Consider the following 25,659-nt stretch of genomic DNA (forward strand, 5'->3'; position numbering starts at 1 on the left):
TAAAGCAACCGAAATTACAGGTTTGTGTTCTTACGCTCTGGAATCGTGTTCTCCGATTTTATTGACAAAAGATCAAGGTTAGGTTACTCATCAAGAAGAAGATAATTTGTACAAAGCTACCAAACACCTGGTGATGAAATCGACGCAGGGCGCCCGTCAATTAAGATCTATCTTGGATTGGCGTGTGACGATGAAAATGACAAGTGATGTCACCGTCCTTTGAAATGCATTACACACAGGGAAGCCATGCATGATCAAAACGCAGAGATGAAACAAATTAGGAACTGGCACGAAAATATCTTGTTAATTTCTAGATTTATCACTTGCATGCTATTCACAGATTACAAATGAAACATGATCAAATATTGCCCAAGTTCTTATCACACTCCCACGCCTTTTTGGGGGCGTTCTTTATCGTCGTGATGTTGACCTTTTTTATATAAAATACTTCATATTTTCTGGAAATAATTACGTCGTTTATTGATTTCTGTTTGCCAAGTGCGTGAGGTGTGGAAAAGTATATTTAGAAAATGCAGTTACTTTATTTGCATATTGAGCAAATCTGTGGAAGGAATACCTGTGACGCAAAGTACCACCACGTAATATTAATCAAACTTAGTGATGACAACTAAAAGCTAGACTAGATATGACGTATACAATGACAAGCCGAAGAGTGAGTGTAGATTTAAGCCGCACTAAGAAATATTCCAGCTATTTGGCGTCGGTCTGTAAATAATCGAGTCAAGACCAGACAATCCAGTGATCAAACAAGCATGAGCATCGATCTACTCTGTTGGGATACGATGACATGTGTTAACCAAGTCAGCGAGCCTGACCACCCGATCCCGTTAGTCGCTTCTTACGATAAACATGGGTTACTGAAGATCAATTTTAACCTGGATCTTCGCGGTTCACAAGCCGAAGAGAATATCGCAGATCTTACACAAATGTAATAAACTTATATAAGACACAAGTAAAAATATGTAGATTCTTTGCTTCTGAATACAGAATGGGAATCAAGTACAACAGGAATGATATCATATTAACATAAGTTTGAAATTCAGATTATGATGATGTGGATTCTACAGGTTTATTAACCTTTAAGCTATCGGCTCGTCACGCAAAATGTGTTATAGATGTAACGACACGTGGCGTAAAGCCATACTCACACACGCTCTTTGCTTGTACAAGACGCCATTATTGGAGATCAGTGAATGAGTATTGCTTTACTCCGCTTTTAGCAATATTCCGGCAATATCACGGCGGGGGACACCAGAAATGGGAATACCCGTGAAGATCCGGGTTAGAATTGATCTTCAGTAACCCATGCATGTCGTTGGAGGCGACTATCGGGATCGGGTGGTCAGGCTCACTGACTATGTTGACATATGTCATCGTATCCCAATTGTGTAGATCGATGCTTATGCAGTTGATCACTGGATTGTCTGGTCCAGACTCGATTTATTTATATATGGCTGGAATATTGTGGCGTAAAACTAAACTCACTCACTCAAAGAAATGGGCTTCACACAGTATGCCCATGTGGGGAATCGAACGAGCGAACGCTTTAACCACTAGGCTCCCCCACCCCACTATTGGAGATGCATACCGGGGTAGCCAACAACGCTGTACCAATGTCAGTTATATCAGTGACAGCTGTGAGTGGGCGCAGCGTCTGGTGTGACACAGGTGTTTGAGTGAGTTAGTTTTTACGTCGCTTTTAAAAATATTCCAGCAATATCACAGGGGACACCAGAAATGGGCTTCACATATTGTACGCATGTGGGGAATCGAACCCGAGTCTTCGGCGTTACGAGCGAACGCTTTAACCACAAGGCTACCCCTCCACCCCACACAGGTGTTTGACTTTTATAAGTTTGGTAAAACCACGAAGAGGGGTTTCTTCATAGACCAACGATGCTATTCTTCATAAATCTGGAATTCGACCGCATGACCAGCGGATCCTGACTCGCCAAGGGGCGTAACTCCGCACATATAATTGCAGAGTCTACGAGCACTTGCCATGGTTAATCAGTCTAATCATCAACTATAAAAACAACATCAAAACGAAAAACACCCACCGTGACATGAATAATATATGTTTAATGTGGATTGATATACGATGACGAATGTAAATACCCTGATGAGATCAATGACGACAGCGATGAGTCACCCACGTCACGAGGTATCCTTATGAATATTTCACAGTTGTGTAATTGAATGAGAGAACGGTTCTTGTATTGATTAGATCGCCAAGATCTAACAACACGCAACTTTGTTTGTATGTGAGAAACTGACATTCAGAGACACACAAGAGCTTGTACAGATGTCATAATTGAATAACTTCCTGGTGCTCCAGACGGGTGCCTCTATAGTTCATGAATGTTATGTCGAGCGTTTAAGAAAACGCCTGCTGATGGGTGACGTTTTGTGTTGAACTCTTACTGGAAGTATAAGCCGATATCGGGTTTAGTTGGAATTAACCACCACTAGAACAACACACGGTAGGATTTCATACGATCAGATAGAGACCGCTCATCGACCCGATGACTGTTCAATGCAAGGCCATCCTTTGGTCACCCGTCAGGAACTATTGTACGTCTTCGTGTTAATACATCACTCACGTCCTTGTTGATTCGAGAAGCACTTTATCAGTGCGGGTGACCTCAATGCTCACAAATATGAAAGATACATTTTAGAAAGTCCGATATGCTCATGTGGACTAGCAAATGAGGATAGTTTTCACTTTTTCTATACTTGTCCAATATATACTGTAACTCGAAATAACATGTACTTTTACCAAAAAGGATATACATTAGACTCAGTATTATTCGGAAATGTCCATGCAACTGCACCTGTAAATATGCAGATTCTTGAATCTGTTCATTTATATATCGTAAAATCAGGCAGATTTGACGCCCTTTTCTCAAGATAATGATTGTTTACTCTCAACCTATGATGTCGACATACCTCTCTTCTTTTGTACTATGTACAGCGTATACATGACTAACAGCCAAACTATTTAATTATTATTTGTTTTTGTAAGGGAGAGGTGTTCATATAAGCTTACAGCTTGTTCACCGATCCCTATTCAATTTAATTTGAATAAAAATATGTTTAAACCAGTGCGGGTCACCACTAGTGTTGGGAATTTGGTTGAAATCTCACAATTGATGATTAGTTCACTACCAACAAGCAATCATTGAAAAATAATTAGCGTCATTTTTCAGATTTTCCTGTTCTGGTTGTTATTAAGAATATAGTATATAAGTATATATATAGAAAAGCATTTGTTGTTCTCTGATGTTTATTGTTTTATTTGGAAACTGCGCAAATAGCATTTGCAAATTTCACATTCAATGTAACATGGTGCAACTTGCTACTTTAAAGTGATGACTAATATATCATGAACATGTGGTTCCCGTTGTCTTCAAGAAATATTCAGTCATGACGTTTCAGTAAGTGAAGTGAGTATTCTACGAATTAAACACGTTTTCAGGCCCTGACAACTTCTAAGATATATGTTCCATTGTCAACTGTTTTAAACACTAAAACAGTAGCTCCAAAATCGTATGTGTTCGATTATGAGATCGATTGCTTGGTTGTTTGGTCACTGCGACCAATCTTCGATTATTTCAATTGATTGGAACACCACTCGTCAACACAGACAGGAGTCTGAGGCATGAGGTTGGTCAACAACCGAGTGCAATATAGAACAAACTTTATGGATAACAACTTCTCTTTATTCGTGAGTGCGACGTTTCGATACAGATTCTTGTACCGTTGTCAACCGAGTGGTTGATAAAGTTAAGCATGTGTTCATTCCATGGCGTGGTGGGCGAGCTGTCTAAGGCGCCAGGCTAGTGATCCATCGAGCTTGAGGTGCCTGGATCGAGCCCACCTGTGACCGGGTGTAAAAACCTTGGAGTCAACTTTGCGTGCAGACTCATCCAGTGTTGTCACAACCACATTAACTCGGTGCGCCTAGTGGCTGCAAGAGTTGTATGATCCCCAGGGAGTTGAGATTGATAATACATTGTGCCGTTTGAGACTGACACCCAATGATCGAGGGAAAAACAAAGCGCCTTTGAGCAGGTGATCTGGATATTGGCGCTATACAAATATATATAAATAAAATATGATATAATTCCGTCTGGTCATGGTGACCCAAAGTCAGCCTATCAGACATCCGATCCCCATTTAGCTGGTACTGCGCGATACGGACTGGGCACAAGGTGACACAATCTACTCCGACATGTCCTCATGGGACTTAAACATAACCAAGCCTACAGCAGGTACAGAAGCTCACCTTCATTCAATGATATTATATTTAACTGAGTGAGTTATTGAGTTTAGTTTTAAGTCGCACTCAGCAACATTCCAGCTACATGGCGGCGGTCTGTAAATAATCGAGTCTGGACCAGACAATCCGGTGATCAACAGCATGAGCATCTATTTGCGCAATTGGCATAAGATGACATGCGTCAACCACGTCAGCAAGCCTGACCACCCGATCCCGTTAGTCGCCTCTTACGACAAGCCTGGGTTACTGAAGATCAGTTCTACTTCCTGATCTTCACGGGTCCATTTTAGGGATGAGGATGTGGCCTGCGTGATTGCCAGCTGATGAAAGTATGTTTGATAGTGGCTAAAAGTATTCAATACAAGTTTGTCTGTTTTAGACCTTACGTTTCAACGACTGTTTTGATAAAGAAATTATTTTTTGGGCCAAATCTATTTACAAGTGTACATTGTCACTTTCTTATCCTCTGTAGTGTACAACCTTACTCGTGATGTTGATCACTGGGTTGTCTGGTCCACACTCGATAATTTACAGACCGCCGTCATATAGCTGAAATGTTGCTCGAAGTTAAACAACAAACCAGCCAATAAGATATGTTTATATGGTTTGTCTAGATTAAGTTGGATCAACGTGGTGGACATATAGCTAGAATATTGCCGTTTACATTAACAAACAAATAAACAAACAAACAAAAGGTTAAAGACTGCCAAGTCATATTCCACAGGCTTATTTCACCAATCTGATCCCGGTATATCTAATGTTAACAGACAAACAGTAGCTGCTCCGGGCTGTGATCACCTGTGATACTAACAACAGGCTACAGTATACAGGAGGTAACTAACTTCTCCCGTTACACTTGACCGCCAGATGACCACAGGTGATTACCGGTGCCTTGTTACAACTGACATAGGTCAGCAACAGGGAATATGGTGACAAATGAATAAACAGTGACATCTTCTCCGTAATTCGTGTGTTTGTATTTTTCTCACTAATGTATTTTCGATAGAATTTGTCATGCAACATGATAAAGGGACTTGGTATTTTTCAGGCCGAAAGTAAAAACACAACACCTGGGTATATATGTGGGGATTTTACAAATATTGTGTGTATCGAATCTGCCTGGCAATACATAGTATAATGGTGTAACGTCATCAAAACGTGACGATGTTGAAAACACTCCAATACACATCTAAGTTGCCCAAATAAAAAACACACATCGGCATGAAAACCTCTGCTTGTTTGTTTCTATTTTGTAGCCATTTAGCTCGTCACGCCGAAGACCCGGGTTCGATTCCCCACATGTGAAGCCCATTTCTGGTGTCCCCCGCCGTGATATTGTTGGAATATTGCTAAAAGCGGCGTAAAACTCACTCACTCACTCTTGCCTGGCATTCTATAATAGCACGTAACATATACATAACATCACATCACAGTTCATTATACTTAAAGGAAGACATTGATCCACACCCAAGGACTGGAAGACTCGAAGTATCAGGTGACTTAACTACGTCACTACTTAATTTCTTTCTGCAGACGGAACCAGTGTTAGACCTATCAGTTAGACACAATCTTTAATTCTTTAGGTTGAAATTTCATTGGCAGTAATATTGCTAAAACGACGTAAAACCAAACTCACTCACTCACTCTTTTCGTTTTTCAAATTTAAGTACCACCCTCGCCATTCCCCAAAACTCACATGTAGTAGTTTTGACCCTATTGTAAACTGGAACCAACTGTGTAATTTGCCAAACCAATAAGTAACGTTATCAAAACATTACAAATCTGAAAACAGTTCCTAAAACACCTCACACTTAAGATCAAACACCTGACTGCGTTACCAGTACCAAATATATACATCACCATCGAAACATATGTTTTGTTTATTGTATTTTGCGTTTTTCTTTGCCCCACAGTTTACATAAATGGACATGAATATCCGTGTATAGTGTATATAGTGGCGATCAGTCCACCTACTGTCCGCCTGTTGTAAAACATTAAAAATGACCAGTTGTAGGGTTCATATTTGCGTGTGTGTTATCGACAGAAACCCCTGGTTGAGATCCTATTATTAACAGGCCACATTTGTGTGGCTTCAATAATGCCCGTTGAAACAACTTCACCCGCGGGATCGGGTAGGATGACACATAGATCGATGCTCATGCTGTTGATCACTGGATTGTCTGGTCCAGACTCGATTATTTACAGACCACCACCATGTAGCTGGAATATTGCGTTAAACAAACCAAACAACTTCACCCGACCCTACTTTCAAAGTAAGAAATTTAAATTTGACGATATCTGAACATTTAGAAAGAAAGTTTATTTAAATCTGGTGTGATACCAGCGCATAAAAGTATTGAATTATTTACATAATTTCATTTACAATTATACTGTTGTAAGTTTATTACAGCGAGTGCGTCTCTGTCTATGGTTCACCTTCAGCTCACGGAGAGCGGAAGGCCGCGGGTTCGATCCCCGACCGCGTCATACCAAAAGACGTTAAAATATGGTACTTGTTGGTCCCGGCCTGGCGCTCGGCATTAATGGGTACAACAAGGACTGGTCGGCTCGGAGTCAGTATAATGTGTCTGAGTGGGGTATTCATGCTTCACTGCGGCATGGTATCTCAGTGGGCTAGCACTATAAAACCAGCTTAAGTCTGGACTAGTACAAGCAGCCGCACATACACATACACACGCATGGACGTCGTCATATGAGCGAAATATTCTCAAGCACGACGTTAAACCCAATTTCACCTCACCCCACCTCACCTTCAGCTCACAGCTAAAGTACCGTCAGAAGTAGTCCTTCAAGAACATTGTCTAACTCTGTTACATGGAACTACGCTGTCCAATTAGGAGATACGCATCCTCTAATTAACTAACCATGTAAGTAATTTATATGTACTTCCACATACAATGTTACTGCGAATGTACGTACAAACATATCGACCTGTGATAAATCAATGAGCGGTGTCAGAGGTGATTCAGGGGACGTTTGGTACACGCAAAATGAATCATTAAGAGACGATTGTTTTTATGATGATAGTGATAAAGATGATGATGATGGTGGTGATGACGACGACATTGCATCATCATGCAGAGAATTTTCGTCATCACAAGCATTCCTTCACGAAACTTCTTTCTTTATTTCAGATTCTGAATATTTGAGGGTATTTTGATAAAAGGAAATGATAATAAAAAAGGCGATGATGATAATGGTGGTGGTGGTGACGACGACACAACATCATCATGCAGAGAATTTTCGTCATCACAAGCACTCCTTCACGAAACATATTTCCTTATTTCAGATCCTCAATATGTGAGTGTATTTTGATAAAAGGAAATGATAATAAAAATGATGATGATGATGATGATGATGATGATGATGACGATGACGACGACGACGACGACGACGATGATGATGATGATCAGCAGCAGCAGCAACAGCAGCATGACGATAAACAAATTGTTTCTCTGACTATATAAATCACTAGACCAAGCGAAAACAATGTCAAATTTTGAAATGCTCTTTAAAACTTGCCCCACGCAAAATGTCTACACATTTTATTCTTATTTAATAACCGCGGTATAACTACTGGGCTACAGCGCATGAAATATATCACGAGTATGGAGCGATAACGTCAGCATCATGGCATATACAACCTGTCAATCAGGACAGCGAATACCTGTCAATCATGTGCTATCAGTTTACCGTGTAAGGTATTCCTTACCACTAACTACCATAATTTTTGCAATTCGTTGCCACGGTTACCTATTCTAACAAAGCATGACAAACGTCAATGATGTCACGACCACGTGACAAGTCTGAGGCGTCATGAATACTGATTAATTAATAAGCACATTGGTAGATATTTAAAAGCAGCTAAACTTTGTTGGCGTCACACATCTCGGTCCCAGGCAATCGCTTCACCGGCGCACAGCGATCGAAACTAACAGAGAACAGTATACAAGGCTCGAAGTTCGCGGTCCTGTGATCATTGATTGATTTGCCTGGGCACAACAGATCGAACACTTCTTAATCATCAACAGTACACACACATTTATTGTAGAATTGGGATAGATTTCTACGCTTGGAAAAGCCAGCGTGAATATATTTTTGTCAGAAATATTCTATTCTACATATTTTGGCAAGTGCTCGAGAACAGTTAATATATATGATGATTCAAGTTCTTATACTATGTGCATGGTGTGTTTGCACTGCTCTCGGCGTCTTCATTCAACCAGACATCGATATACCCAATTTAACCCTGGAGAAAGGTAAGCAACATTTTATATTTTACACTGGTTTAAAATAATTGTAAACTGTCTTAATGTTCTTTAACTTCAGGCAAAAGCAATTGGTCGCAAATTTGAACGATGATTATTCAGTCAAATATCGATCATTTAAAGATGAGAAAACAGTATTTATGTACCCAAAGCGGCTTATTTGGATTATGGACTTGGGGTGCAGGAGACAACGTTGTCTAAGGCAACGCTATTAGTTGTGTAGAGTTACGTCCCTTGGGCGCAACAGGATTCTATGATAAAGCGTTCGAAACTATGTCCTAACTTTGAAGCTTTAAATGTTAGTACACACATTTGTAGACATCTAATGTCACTGCTTCCTCCAAAATTTAGCTCATGTGCTACGATATTGCTGTGATAATGTTCAATATGAAGCTTCCTGACTCACTAAATCAACCTTCCTCGTTATCATCATGTTTTCTGAACTTGTTAACGTTCAGTTAAACATTTCATCATGCCTCTGGTAAACATAGATTTTGGAATGTCCTGTAGTATGCTTTATCTGTTCATCATGATTATAGCAATGTCGTCATCATCGTAATCGTTATCAGCTTCAGAACTCATCGTCCATCACGTCGACGATACCCGTCGCATCTTTACACATAACTATACAAGTACATGTCATTAGTGTATACAGTGAAATATTTGAAATACCAATACGACATTTTGGTTATGAGGTGAAAGGTGATGTGAAATTGGGTTTAACGTCGTGCTTGAGAATATTTCGCTCATATGACGACGTGCATGCGTGTGTATGTGTATGTGCGGCTGCTTGTACTAGCCCAGACTGAAGCTGGTTTTATAGTGCTAGCCCATTGAGATACCATGCTGCAGTGAAGCATGAATACCCCACTCAGACATGTTATACTGACTCCGAGCCGACCAGTCCTTGTTGTACCCATTAATGCCGAGCGCCAGGCAGGGACCAACAAGTACCATATTTTAACGACTTTTGGTATGACGCGGTCGGGGATCGAACCCGCGGCCTTCCGCTTTCCGGGCGGTCGCTCTAACCACTACACCACGAAGGCGGTCTTTGGTTAGAATGGACAAGCAATATCTCAACATTGAATTTCAAATGATATTCTTATTTGTTTTAATCAACTTAACATAGACAGTTTATTCTTTTGTGTGTGTGATTCTCCATTACTTGGTATTTTGCTTCATTCAAGATAACGGCGTTAAAGACAGAGCATAACCACTCACTCGTAATAATAGATATATATGGTCTAACATATTATTGATCGAAAAATTCCCATCACAATTTATTCATATTTTCTCGTCACCACCAGAGACTGCATCTGAAATCATTAAGAACGACAGACATCGTGTTCATTGACAATCGTAGCATAATGACCTACAAATAACTATATTGACACATTTATCTCACAACGACAAATATTTTCATTAATAAAGAACGAATCAGCTTCGGTCGGGACCTAGGAATCCAGTCATCAATATCATGAGCAGCGTTCCATGTACGCGTGGTTCGAACAAATCTCCGAGCCTTAAAGACAATCCATATGCACTCTTCCTACAACCAGTATATACTTTTCTGTTGTCTTCTCTGTTCCGGAACCCCCGCAAGGGTTTATACTAATTAAAAAAAACCGTGACGCATCATGCTGAAATCCGATTTGTCAGCATTAACAAACAACAGACAAAAAATAACGAAAACTTTTTGCAAATCACACAATAAACGCCTACTGATGTCCGTTCTATATGATCAAATACACATGAAAGAAGTGACAGATCATTTGATGCGCTTGACAAAATACTTCCACACATCGATTTCCTGAAACGAACAAATGTAACCAAGTGCTACCCGCTTTAAAACATTAAACAGAAACTTTATAGTATTCATAAACTTTGTAACTTTCTCTTTTGACATCTTTAAAATCGGTATTGACAACGGTCAACTTCCTGGATGTCTATTTCAGTTACTTCAACGCACTCTTATGACGTTCTTAAAATGTTGACAAGATAATCATATCTGTTGGGTACTAATCTATAAGAGCCACAAATATCTACCGAAATAGAATATATGGATTAAGACTGTATGTCGCCTCTGTTTAAAAGACACGTTGACTAAGTCGTCGTGGAAGGAAAGTGGCTTAAAGTTGTTGATTTCTAAGTCACTTGTGACGAAACAATTGATTTATTGTCATGACGTTTGTCAATGTGAACACGTGACGTTGAAACTCAACACGTTTTCAGGTAATTGATCAATATAATTCTCTGCGAGAAGGAGATAAATGTCACAAAATTCTTTCTTTGGCATGTGTAATTCGATAAAAACACTCAGATGAATACATCATGGATTTTACCTGCGTAAGGACAGTTTAATTGACAGTAGCATGAAGTTAAACATGAAAAGCATAAGAAAGGCTTGATACAATACGCCTACATTAACACTACTGGCGGAAACGTAATGGACTGACGTAGCTACATGGCAGTATAATGTGTGGTGGAAATAAAAGAGGGTCATTTGTTTGTTCATTCATCCATTCTTTCATTCATTAACATTACCATCCATTCATTCTTTCTTATATCACATTATGTAATTATTGTATTCGACATCTTTATTCATCCATTCATCTAATGATCCGTCTTCGTTTATGTATTTATTTATTTATTCAGTTATCTTCGTTTATTTGTTCATTCTTCATTCATTCACCGACCTATCTTCGTTATCTGTCCATTCTTCATTCATCCTTTCATCATCGATCAAAACTCGTTTATTCATTCATCCCTTTATTATCGATCTATATTCGTTATTATTCATTCTTCATTCATCCATTGAACCATTATCGTTAATATATTCATCCTCCATTCATTCATTCATCGATCCATCATTGTTCATTTATTCATTCTCCATCCATTCATTCATCGATCCATCATTGTTCATTTATTCATCCTCCATTCATTCATTCATCGATCCATCAATGTTCATTTATTCATTCTCCATCCATTCATTCATCGATCCACCCTTGTTCATTTATTCATTCTCCATCCATTCATTCATCCATCGATCCATCATTGTTCATTAATTCATTCTCCATCCATTCATTCATTCATCGATCCATCATTCTTCATTAATTCACTCTCCATCCATTCATTCATCGATCCATCCTTGTTCATTTATTCATTCTCCATCCATTCATTCATTCATCGATCCATCCTTGTTTATTTATTCATCCTCCATTCATTCATTCATCGATCCATCTTTGTTCATTTATTCATTCTCCACCCGCTCATTCATTCATCGATTCATTGTTCATTTATTCATTCATTCATTCATCGATCCATCATTGTTCATTTATTCATTCTCCATTCATTCATTCATTCATCGCGCCATTATTGTTCATTAATTCATTCTCCATCCATTCATTCATTCATCGATCCATGATTGTTCATTTATTCATCCTCCATTCATTCATTCATCGATCCATCATTGTTCATTAATTCATTCTCCATCCATTCATTCATCGATCCATCCTTGTTCATTTATTCATTCTCCATCCATTCATTCATTCATCGATCCATCCTTGTTCATTTATTCATTCTCCATCCATTCATTCATTCATCGATCCATGATTGTTCATTTATTCATCCTCCATTCATTCATTCATCGATCCATCATTGTTCATTAATTCATTCTCCATCCATTCATTCATCGATCCATCTTTGTTCATTTATTCATTCTCCACCCGCTCATTCATTCATCGATCCATCCTTGTTCATTTATTCATTCTCCATCCATTCATTCATTCATCGATCCATCATTGTTCATCCTCCATTCATTCATTCATCGATCAATCATTGTTCATTCCCCATCCATCCATTCATTCATCGATCCATCCTTGTTCATTTATTCATTCTCCATCCATTCATTAATTCATTCATCAATCCATCATTGTTCATTTATTCATCCTCCATTCATCGATCCATCATTGTTCATTAATTCATTCCCCTTCCATCCATTCATTCATCGATCATCTTCGTTTATTCATTAGTCCATCCTTTCATCATCCATCCACCTGCATTAATTCATTCATCGATCATCGTCATTCATTCATTCATTCAAACATCCATCCATCACATCCGGTCACAAACAATTTTGAATTTGTGGCATTCTGTAAGATACGCTGGAGAGAACTTAAAACCAACTATGACACCAACTATATGTTGTGGGGGTCATCCGTTTATGTAGGCCTCTGAGTGAACCCTATGTAACGACTGATCAGATGGCCCTTGGATGAGCCACCGCCCTAGACCAAACTGGTTGCGGTTGTGTCTCATCTTGTCTCATTTAATACCGAGATATGTTCTCATCTGCTCCCGAGATATTGATAACACGAACGTGTTATCAGACACTAGTACCAATGATCATGGTCCATTTAAAAAACACAGGCAATGAAAACGACATCGACGATTGACGGAGTTGGGTTTAACGTTGATTTTGGGCATCATTTTAAAAAACGCTATGCCTTATGGTGAAAGTAGACATTTAACAATACATTTAACACTTAACAGAGCATGGAACAGATTGATATGAACCCAAGATCAGAGGATTATAGCTCGGATACATGACACTAGTCTGGGTCGAGTTTTCCAGGTTGATAATACACAAACTTCTGTCGTGTATTGACGTTATTGCGTCAACCGCTGCTTAACAGCCTCACATCGAAAGCGATGTTTTCGCAAAATCACCCGTAAGGTCCGGTTGATCATCAGTAACCCATGATTGTGGTAAGATTCGACTAACAGGATCGGGTGGTCAGACTCGCTGACTTGATTGACACATGTCATCGTATTCTAATTGCGTAGATCGATGTTCATGATGTTGATCACTGGATAGTCTGGTTCAGACTCGATTATTTACAGATTGCCGCCATATAGCGGGAATATTGCTGAGTGCGGTGTAAATCTAGACTCTCTCACTCATTCGCTTTTCGCAAAATCAATGTTACGGACACTATAAGCATTGTTGATAATGAAGGAAATATAAATGTATGTCCCACAACTAATTAAACTAACCAGTTCAAAACAAAAACTAAAGAGTAATTGCTGATGATCTAGAAAATAGTCTGGAAGAACCGAGATTCGAACCCAGGATGATAAGTTTCTGGTTTTCAGGAGGGATACATCAAGGCAGGACGATCTGCAGCGCACCATTTACAAGTTAAATTAACATATACTACTCACACTCTGCTAAGGATCACAAATAATTACAACTTTACTTAAACGTAGATATATAAGTTGAAACTGTATCCATTTAAAACTGGATAAATAATAATATAGTAACACGTCTTTAGGCAAACAGTCACTTTAATCTAACCTTATGCACTTGATACATGAGTGACCATAAAAACCACCCAATCAACCACAAGGTGCAATGACAAACTGAAACCTAGGATCCATGCTTACAATATTTAAACAAAATTTGACCCCAAATAATATTTTTCTGTTGAATCCATGATTTGATCCTTAGCAAAGTGTGAATAGTATATATGTTCATTTTCAATCTGGAAATCGTAAACAGTCAAATTATATCATCTACCTAATCTACACAACCGACACTCCCTCTTCTGTTTGCAGTCTGCCCAGGTACCCATATGGGATTCAGCTATTCCGGTTCTCTCCGACGTCACTTCCGGTATATGCAGAGACGTTACACCGGGTGCACATACGTGCAGGGGAACCTCGAGATCACACACCTGCGTCACAAGAACATTAACTACGACCTGAGTTTTCTCAGCACAATCCGTTATGTCAGCGGCTATGTGCTCATTGGCCTGGTAACACGTGTCCGAGAGATACCCTTGACCAGTTTAGAAGTCATCAGAGGTAACCAGACACTTGAACTCTTCGGAAGACAGTTTGGACTTGCCGTGACCTTGACCTCCAGATCGTACGGATCTAGGAAAGGGTTACAAGAACTCCAACTGCCGAAATTGAGAGGTAAAGAGTTAAGTGTGTATGTATTCCATTAGTACATCTCCATCATATTGTATTTTCCTACCCAACTCATGATGGGGATGTTTCTTTACACACCATGAATGAAACACACTAGAGAAATGGCATTATACTTATGTACAAAGAGTACGAAATATTTACATATGCCTATGAGCAAACACGTGCATATGTAACATATGTTATATGTGGGTTTACACTTTCTCCGTAAAGTACAGATTCTAGTACTTTTTGTGAGGTTAAACCCTATCCGGAATTCGAACCACACTCTCCGAACACTTAATCGCAAGAACACATAGTCAGTCATCTAACCCACTCAGACATCGCTGCTTCCACTGGAGTGGTTTAGATGGCTTAGATGCCTGACTTTGTTTGCTGGCGAGTAAGGGGGGTCATTCACACTGTACATGCTTCTCCATAAAAATCATCATATCTCTCACACACACACACACACACACACACACACACACACACACACACACACACACACACACACACACACACACACACACACACACACACACACACACACACACACACACACACACACACACACAGCAATAAATTATTAGCGATTCCTAAGTGCCTCGACGACGTGCATAGTTGATACATATATTGTGGATTGTTCCATATTTGCAACTTTGAAGCACTTTGTATTCAGTAGTAGAGTTCAATATAGATATAACTTATCTGGGCTTGTTCTATTCATACATTATGTAGCGTTGAAAAATAGTTTCTATTTCTGTCGTTTCATGCTTGATAAAGATGTGAAATTCGGCATCTTGGCGAAGTATATAGAACCATGTTATTTATTCACAGAGATCTCTAGGGGCGATGTACTGTTTGCCAACAACCCTGGACTGTGTTACGTCAAGACCATCCTCTGGGAGGCCATCATCAGCGGTGGAAGGAAGGCCATGCTCAAGGGAGACCAACCACTGGCTAAACGATGTAAGGATATAGACATTATTTACCTCGTGTGTTTCCCTATCATTAATATCACATATTAGGAATAAAACACACGAGGTTGATAATCTCTTTATGATATAATGTTATTCTTAAACAATTTTTTAAAAAGAAACAAATCGTACGTGAATTTATATGAAGAGAATCGAGCAGCGTAAGAATACTTAGCGGTACACCAATGTGAAAGGCCGTTCATGATGGCGGCATATGGTTGTGACTAGTCGTTGATATAGTGCAAACATAACTCTTGCTAAAAATAGGATCTTTTTGTCTAAAAAGAACAACAAAATCGGGCAGTTTTCAACAACACAAAAGTAGTTCGTGTATTGGCCTAATTTGCATATATATATCCGCTTTGGATACCAAGTTTATCAGATTGCTCTATTGCACCGATAACACCCTCAATTATATGATAAACAGCATTGTTTGAAGAACTGTTGTCTGGGTTCTTAGGGGTGTGTAATCCCACTCTTGACTCTTGCTTGACAACGGTATAAGAATCCATACCGAAACGTCGCATCATATATAATAAAAGAAGTTGTTATCCATAAACAATTTTACTTCTTTATGGGCGTGTAATCCCTTTTTCAAACACTTAGTTACTGCTCTGGTAAGAGAAGTATCAATGATGTTACATTATGACGACCATGGGATCCTATGACCATTTGCAAAAAGCAATGTGACTATCACTAACGCATTGCTGTATGTAAAGTATGCAACCTGCGCCATTCCAGACACACTTTCATGAGGATTCTGGTGTGGCCTAGGTCCGCAGTAACCCTTGCTTGTCGTAAGGTCCGACTACTGGTTCTGGCGGTCAGACTTGTCTGTTTCATTATGTCCCGATAGCGTTAGTGTTGTTAATTCTCTCATTCACTGGTTTACTTGAGCCATATTCGACCATTTACATGCCGCGGTGAGCCGGAATGTAAGTTCAGTGTGTCAAGTGCAACATTTATGTCACTGAAATAACTGCACGCTGAACCGTGTGCGTCATCCGAGATCCTTTGTGTATAAATGTCGGTGTCAGGGGGTAAAGCCACACATTGATGGTTTTAAGAAAGTGTGTGAATGAGTATGAATGTGAGTGCGAATGAGTTTCTTTTTTGTTTCTTGGTGTTTTTTTAGAAAATGTCAGATTGTCTACCAGTAAGATTTCATACCTTACAAATGAGAGTCACCCTTACCCTGGAGGTGATCCTCAATCCTGCAACAGGGACTGGCAATAAAAACATTGAAATTAAAATAAAAACTTTAGCGTGTGCCATCTCTTTGCTAACATGTCATTTCAGAAAATGTAGACTCATTCTTTGCTACTCATGATGTATATAGATCCATAGTCTATATACTTCGATGGGTCATTCAACAGACACATTCTGTTTGGTACAAGACTAAAGAGAACTGGACACTTCTCATCACGCTGCAACACCATAAAAGAATCGGCTTAACATTATTCTGAAGCACCCCATGCTTGTCGTAAAAGACGACTTACGAGATCAGGGGGTCAGTCTCCGTGACTCATTTGTGTAGATTAATAGTCATCACTGCATTGTCTGGTCCAGATAATATACAGACCGACGTCATATAGAGTGAATGTTGTAGAGTGCCGTGTTACATAACAAACATATAAGATCGGAACCTTTTTTCGGTTTAAACCATAGTTTACAACAGCTATGAAATATGAGGAATTCGTTCAGTATACAGGTCACAGTATATGATTTCATAAGATATATACATACAAAGTGCTTTTAATTTCATAACCTATATGTGACATACATTCTCAAAGTATAAGTATCAAATATATACAGATGAATTTACAGTAATGAACAACCTAACATGAAGACTTCTTTGATAAACCTTACAAGCAGAGCTATAGATTTAGAATGGGCATTTTGAAGATGATGTGTTAAACATGTTTTCATATCAACTCCTTCTGAAGTGGTGTAGTAGCCAGGCGGTTCATGCGTTTTCTTGTCACCAAACAGCCGCGTTCGATTCCCAATATTGCTTTTTTTTTTTGTAAAGTCGTGTCGGGTTTTGCCGCCGCGGTTTTCTGCATTCTGCCTCGTGAAGACTCAATAGACCGACTGGTCAAGTTAATCCCAACCGACTTGGTCTTGTGCCGATCTCTTAATGGTATGTCATGTCTGTATTGTGTAGCTGAGTGTGCGTGTCTCTCTCTGTGCAGGTTTGCCGTGCTCCAGTCACTGTGATCAGGAGGGTACCAGGCGATGCTGGGGGAGGGGGAAGCAACTCTGTCAGAAAGGTAAGTAACTGAATCAAGTAGTGTTTTGTGCTGAAGATCTTAACATGGCCGGGGGCGGTGGGGTAGCCTAATGGTTAAAGCGTCAGCTCATCACGAAGACCCGGGTTCGATTCCCCACATGGGTACAATGTGTGAAGCCCATTTCTAGAATAATACAGGCAGAGTGAGTGAGTGAGTGAGTAAGTGAGTGAGTACAGTTTTTTTGCACCACTTTTAGCAATATTCCAGCAATATCACTGCGGGGACACCAGAAATGGGCTTCACTTATTGCACCCATGTGGAAAATCGAACCTGGGTCTTCGGGGTGACGAGCGAACGCTTCAACCACTAGGCTACCCCATCGCCCCAGTACTCAAAACGTTTGATGTTCAGTTTGCATAATAAAACAGCCCCGGAAGCCACCTGAACAAATAGATCTTACTCATACGTTGACTCAGGTACAAAACCTCACGACAGTTGCATCAGATCTCAGCAATACAAATACACTTGAGCCACGATGAAATAATACTAGGCAACTCGTTTTTCTCCTGTTCCAGTCGAGCCCTTGACCTGTGACCCCTCGTGTCCGTACCGGTGTTTCGGACCTGGAAAGCAGGGGTGTTGTCACAGCCAATGTGCCGCCGGATGTTGGGACGAGACCGAGGCTGACTGTGAGGTGAGAGTGAGGCTCAGATGAAGCCTTATCGGATTCAAAGTCAGGATTGTTGATGGCAGCTGTAGAGAGCCCTATCTTCATAACAGTTTGATTTCAGAAAAAGTAACGAAGATTATCAATTAGCAGGCTTTTCTAACTATCGCGGAAGTGATTGGTTGAGTTTAGTTTTACGCCGCACTCAGCATTATTCCAGCTATATGGCGGCGGTCTGTAAATAATCGAGTCAAGACCAGACAATCCAGTGATCAACATCATGAGCATCGATCTACGCAATTGGGATACGATGACATGTGTCAACCAAGTCAGCGAACCTGACCACCCGATCCCGTTAGTCGCCTCTTACGACAATCATTAGTTGCTGAAGACCTGGATCTTTACTACAATTAATTTATGCATACCAAGTTACAAGTAATTTATACAAAATACCCCTACTCAGACTCAAATATACTTCCCATGTGGGTTAGAATTGCGCCACATCTACCTGTGCTGATTGTCAGAGGAAACCAAATGGATCAGGTGGTCTGCCTCAGTGACTTGGTTGGTGGTGTGTTATCATACCCTGTTGCTGTAGATCACTGAATTGTCAGGTCCATGTTTGGTTCATGGTGTGTTATCATACCCTGTTGCTGTAGATCACTGAATTGTCAGGTCCATGTTTGGTTCATGGTGTGTTATCATACCCTGTTGCTGTAGATCACTGAATTGTCAGGTCCATGTTTGGTTCATGGTGTGTTATCATACCCTGTTGCTGTAGATCACTGAATTGTCAGGTCCATGTTTGGTTCATGGTGTGTTATCATACCCTGTTGCTGTAGATCACTGAATTGTCAGGTCCATGTTTGGTTCATGGTGTGTTATCATACCCTGTTGCTGTAGATCACTGAATTGTCAGGTCCATGTTTGGTTCATGGTGTGTTATCATACCCTGTTGCTGTAGATCACTGAATTGTCAGGTCCATGTTTGGTTCATGGTGTGTTATCATACCCTGTTGCTGTAGATCACTGAATTGTCAGGTCCATGTTTGGTTCATGGTGTGTTATCATACCCTGTTGCTGTAGATCACTGAATTGTCAGGTCCATGTTTGGTTCATGGTGTGTTATCATACCCTGTTGCTGTAGATCACTGAATTGTCAGGTCCATGTTTGGTTCATGGTGTGTTATCATACCCTGTTGCTGTAGATCACTGAATTGTCAGGTCCATGTTTGGTTCATGGTGTGTTCATACCCTGTTGCTGCAGATCACTGCTGAATTCTAACCCAGATCTTCATGGGTCAAAGTCTAACTCGGAACTTCACCTGTTACTATCAGAGAATGGGTGTGTGGTTGAATCATATTTAACATAACAGACAACACTCTTCGTTGGCAGTAAATAATCGATTCTTGGTCAGACAACCACTTGACTGATGCCAACGATAATGCTCCAAATCTACAAATCACAATAACATACCATCGGGACTCGAGAGAGAGCCAACACTCTCCCTGCGTGATAAGGACAATCCTAATGGATCAACTTCTATATTTGGGTGATGCGACGTTTCGATACTGGTTCTTGATACAGATGCTTGGCAACGATACAATAATCTGTATCGAAACGTGGCATCACCTGAACAAAGAAGTTGTTGATCCTTAAAAGCTTGTCCCTATATGACTCTCCAACTTCTAATAATGCCACTCAAAGAACAACCCTCCCTGTGGACAATTAAGGGACGTCCCTTATAGTGAACGTCAATGTTGGTTTCTCCCCAAGGGGTCAAGATGACCAGTCCAGCGGTGAGGTTGCGTGACACATTCTTCTGTACCAAGGTTACAATAAAAACGGTTTGTCAACTAACTCGTCAGTTAACGAATCTAATTATAAGCGCGACAGTGCAAGAATGAGTCATTTTATCATGCCGGCATTCACTCCTCGTTGCATGGAATTCAAGTTTCTCTCAAATAATGATCTTTTTCACCAAGGCGCAATGCCCTTACTATTGTGTTTCACCAAAGCGGTTACACTTTATGTTCTGCATACGGGCTTTTCCCGGATGTGAGTGATCCCGTGTGATGTAACTACTGACCGAAACGGTGAATGACTCACCAGAGTGAGTGAGTTTAGTTTTACGCTGTTTTTAGCAATATGACGGCGAGGGACACTTGAAATGGGCTTCACACATTGTACTCATGTGGGGAATCGAACCCGGTTCTTCGGCGTGACGAGCGAACGCTTTAACCATTAGGCTACTCCACCACCCCGGCTCACCCGAATTGGAGGGAAGTCTTTGACAAGCGTCAAAATGGGATTATCCAAACATCTCACTCAGCTTCAGTGCAATCCCCTCGTGGCAACTGCAGGTTACAATATGTCTCCAGTAACCCATGCTTATCTAAGAGGAGGCTAAATGGATCGGGTTGACAGGCTAGATGGCTTTAGTTGTGTCACCGTCCGGTGCAGGGTGTCCATAATATCAACCACTTGTTTGATCCAGAGGCGATTATTTACAGCTCCGTCATGATTATTACTTGCCAGGAATGTTAAGTGGAGCTTTAAACCAACATAAACATTATAACATGTTTTGCATACCATTTACTTCATAATATTTCGTTTCAGATGTGTAAAAACTACAACTACCTGGGCCGCTGTGTTGGTTATTGTCCATACGACCCCAACACATATGCTTTCGGCTCAATGTGCCTTAAGTTTTATTGATGTGTCACCACGGATAATCCCCTCTGTACCATTCAAGGATCGATGTCCACGGAAATGATCGATGACGCAAGCCTCAACCCGGATACATCACGGACTTTGATCACAGAGGCATGACATTAAACGACATTTGCTAACGTTGCCATGCTCGTTTTTCCATATCAGATCAATATTGACACATAACATTGACATAAACGCACTCTAGGGGAAGAGCATCAGCAGACTTTAGACACTAAGAGGAAACAATATTTCAAGTCCAATGTAACTTTACCAAAGTGCCGGTGTATGTTTATAGACCAAGTAGGACGGAAGGGTCATATATGGGTACAAGACACAGTTAGTGAAAGTGATGTATGTCTGTGTACACGGAAATGGTACTTTCTAGGTATTGATATGTCTAGATAGTGGAAATGGTTCATCATTATGCGAGCTCTAGCTCTGATGACCAAGCCGCGTTATCTGGACAGGGAGGACATCAAAGCCCTACTTCCCGAAAGGTCATACTGTGAAACGCTCTCATGCACTCTGGAGCTGCTCATGGCAATGTTAAATAAAATGTTATGCTTTAAATAACATCAATACCATTTTAAGAAGTAATCTATAAGGCTCGCAAATAATCACTAGGATATAATATTTTATTTCAAAACTGCTACACACTTTCAAGTTGTTGATTGAAACATCCTGGAATCTTGGGAACCAACCATTTTTAGACGGATTATTACTTTTCGCTACCTCGTCAAGATGTACTATCTGTTTTCTCTATAGGAGGATCCAGATCTTGGGAAATCACTTCAGATTTGTTTTCAGCACATGGAGTGAACAATTACTTATAATTTGGTGGGAAAATCCGAAGGTAATCATTTTATAGTTATTTCTTTTAACGATTTCTCTTTCAAACAATCCAAACCATAATAACAACGATCAGTATTGATATGCATTCCCACGGTATAAAGGTCCTCTTCCTATTGAATGTCCTCTATATAATTGTCTTACGGGCAACATTTTCCATACTAAAATGAATACAATCAGATATTCCAGTCGGCTTTCAATATCGTTGGTTGTGAACGAGCGTACAGATTCTATTAAAGAAGATTTCCTCGGTTTTACGAGAATGTTAAACAATACCTATCTTGTTCTCGTCATTGGTAGCGGTATATCAAAGGTTCGTGGAGATTATTTACTGATGGAGTTCCTCCCCTGTCGCTTTGGGGCCGGGTTGCCCAGTCGTTGCAGTGTTCGCCCGTCGCGTCAAGCCCCTGATTCCATTCTCAACATCGGTGAAATATCTGGTGTACCCCTGCCGAATTATTCCTATAATACTGTCGACAGTGGCGTAAAACCTACTCACTCATACTGATGGGTGGAGAATCATGGTAGCTTTATGTCTACTGAAACATATTTGTTGGCATAAAATAATCCAGTGAAACGCAACGCCTTTCTTAGTGTAAAAAATGTGTTTTGAAACTCGATAAGAATTAAGGACAGAAAATGATAAACCTGTTCTGAAGATGCAATTGGTAATTAGTATTAGTTCACCTGTACTTTTGGATCATTGCTCGAGGTTCGAAGTTAGGTTATCGCTAAATTAATGTAGTGTGTTTGATAGTCACTTTCAATATTTTCCGTGTGGAAGGGTACTTTTACCACTCTGATGAAAACGAACGCTGTCGGTGATGTTAGATCAGTCATAAGACTCGGTTCATACTCAAGCCGACAAACAACGAATCCCGCAATTGATTCAAGGGAAGCAGCTCTGCACAGTACTAGTGGAGGTAGAGATAACTGAGAACTGACGCGTTGATAACACGGAATGCTGTACGGAGATCGATATGGCTATACTCACATTCCTACACTTTCACCAGTGAACATTCTGTTTCATTTTCAAAACGACCGATGTACATGAACAGAAGTTTTGCTACTTTCGGCCCACTTAAAAGCATTGAATGTCAGTATTTATCAAATGACAATTGAAACTATCCCTACATTAAAGATGATGTGGAACGATACCTGTCTCGCTTCAGTACACTGGTCAGTCTCCTTTCAATATCATGACTAAACTACGTACTTGAGCTATCATGGTGCAGATTGGTTCAGCGTGACTGGTACCGCCACATGGATGCTGTTCGTTGTAAAAGACAAAAATGGATTTGAATAAACAGTTGTGTGCATTCTCATCTTTGTGCATTTTCTTTGTAAGGCCATGGGAGTGAGTTGGGGCTCATGATTTTTTCCGGTTACAGTGAAACCTGTCTAAACCGGCACCCCACTGGACCGAAATAAAATGACGGTTTAGACAAGGTGTCGGATTACACAGTTACGATCATTTTCTAACATGGCTGCCATTTACACTTGTCAATCTCTTTATCTCTATAATGCCTTTCATCTTTTGTGATCACCTCCGTGGTGTAGTGGTTAGAGCGTCCGCCCGGAGAGCGGAAGGTCGCGGGTTTGATCCCCGACCGCGTCATACCAAAAGACGTTAATTTATGGTACTTGTTGGTCCCCGCCTGGCATTAATGGGTACAACAAGGACTGGTCGGAAGGACCGGAAAATCAGGCTGGAATACGGAATAGACACGTGTCGGATTAGACAATGTTTTAATTATCATAATATCCTTGTAAAATGGCGGGACCAAACTTTTATGCCTGTTTTGACAGTGTGCCAGATTAGACAGGGGCCAGTGTTGCCAGGTTTCACTGTATATCACCACCTGTCACATTACCAGACAGTCAAGTGCTACTTTAAGGGTGCTGTTGAAACCATCACTCAAGGCAGTTACAGAATCAAGCGACACAATAAACCCAGTCTTTGAGCCTTAATACCATCCATTTAGTTCGGTTTGGTTTGGTTGTTGTTTAGACTGCACTCAGCAATATTATAGCTATATGTCGGTGGTCTGTAAATAATCGAGTCTGGACCAGACAATCCAGTGATCAACAGCATGAGCATTGATGAACGCAATTGAGATACGATGACATGTGTCAACCAAGTCAGCGAGCCTGATTCATTTGCAGAGACTAGATGTCAGTCTAGATGACATACTAATACAACTAATAGTCTTTTACAACCACATCTCAGTTAGTCACATGATACCAGTTAAGTTAACAAACAAGACATTTGTGTGAATATTTTAATCCACCCGTAAAGAAATGCTGTTTCTCTCCTTCACACCTGGTGTGCGAGGCTGGAATAAGGGGGAATGGATAACAAAGGGACAACATAATGGAAATACAGCCATTCCTGTTCAAGCAGTAGGACAGTTTGTTAACAACCACATACAGCCAGCGTATAAGAAATATATCTCAGTAGGGGAGAAATATTTGACATACAATACACTTGTTAGTCAAGGGTTCTTCTGGTCTGGTTGAGAGACTACTGATTCCCCACAATTCTAAACATGTTAATGTTTAAATACTCAACCAACTGGTTCAACAAACTGATTTTACTGTTTGTCTGATTAACTACTTCAACAAAAACTAACGAGTGACGGGGAATGAAAGATTATCGTTCCACAGTTATATTAATTACGTAATTCTCAAGCCTTAGCGAGGAAAAATAATTAATACAAAGAAGGAAAGATAATCTGTCATTCCCGTGACGATTATTGTTTTTGATACCCATATAATTTTTCCAAGTCTAAAATGAAAACAGCTTTCTCTGAAAGGAAACCCACGATGTGGGGAATCTCATATCTGTACACGTTGATTGGTTCTTTTATTATCTTAAACAGCCAATCAACGTTCACCAAAAGGTGTAACCTCCCTTTAGACTTACAGGAAAAATGCTCCCCTGTCTCCTCCTTCCCATATGGGTGATAAAGCATTATAACCTTGAACGCTTAACAGTATTGCCCCTCAGTCAGATTTCCACATAATCACCAAAACATGAAACAAAGAGATGTTAATCAGCTGATGGCTTTTACTTACGAACTGAAATTCTACAGTATGTTATTAAGATCTGGCCCCGATTTCTCGAAACAAACTTAAGTCTGAGTTTTTACTCAAATTTGAGAAAACGCAGGAAAATGCATTTCCCAGAATAAACTGAAATCAATATTAAACTCAAACTTAGCAGACAATTTAAGTTTGGTGGATAGATTACTTAAGTTGTTTGGGCTTTTTTTTAGTTAAAAAATGTGCAGTTGAGTTAAAAATTCAGCTGTTTCAAATTGTCAAACTCAGTTTGAAATTTGAGTAAAAACTTAAGTTTGTTTCGAGAAATCGGGGCCAGATCTAAGTGCCTGGATACCACTCCAGACCACGGCAATCTGATTGTTATGAGATTGATGATCTGGCCTTAGTTTCACATCTAGATGTGAATCCAAAATTACACTTCCCATAATGCAGTGCGGTAGACTTGGAGTCAAACATCGACATACCTCCCCCACCCCTACCCCGAATTAGCCGGGGTAACTATTCTCCATCACAACCAACACTTACCGGAAATATCCAACAAGCCACAGGTAGACACGAGGTATATTATATTTGCAATAAAGG

The 25,659-nt window shown here is 40.1% G+C and overlaps 1 protein-coding gene across 1 annotated transcript; it reads left to right on the forward strand.

Moving 5' to 3' along the window:
- Nucleotides 1-8,196: 8,196 nt before the first annotated feature.
- On the forward strand, nt 8,197-23,336 carry LOC124264744 (epidermal growth factor receptor-like). The gene is made up of 6 exons (XM_046699517.1): nt 8,197-8,583; nt 14,212-14,574; nt 15,406-15,537; nt 17,741-17,818; nt 18,355-18,473; nt 21,067-23,336. The coding sequence occupies exons 1-6, from the start codon at nt 8,481-8,483 to the stop codon at nt 21,163-21,165; spliced, it is 894 nt and encodes a 297-aa protein (XP_046555473.1). The 5' UTR covers nt 8,197-8,480; the 3' UTR covers nt 21,166-23,336.
- Nucleotides 23,337-25,659: the final 2,323 nt, after the last annotated feature.

Source organism: Haliotis rubra, unplaced genomic scaffold (assembly GCF_003918875.1).
Source record: "Haliotis rubra isolate DU_JTF1 unplaced genomic scaffold, ASM391887v1 Scf94, whole genome shotgun sequence".
Taxonomy (NCBI): domain Eukaryota; kingdom Metazoa; phylum Mollusca; class Gastropoda; order Lepetellida; family Haliotidae; genus Haliotis; species Haliotis rubra.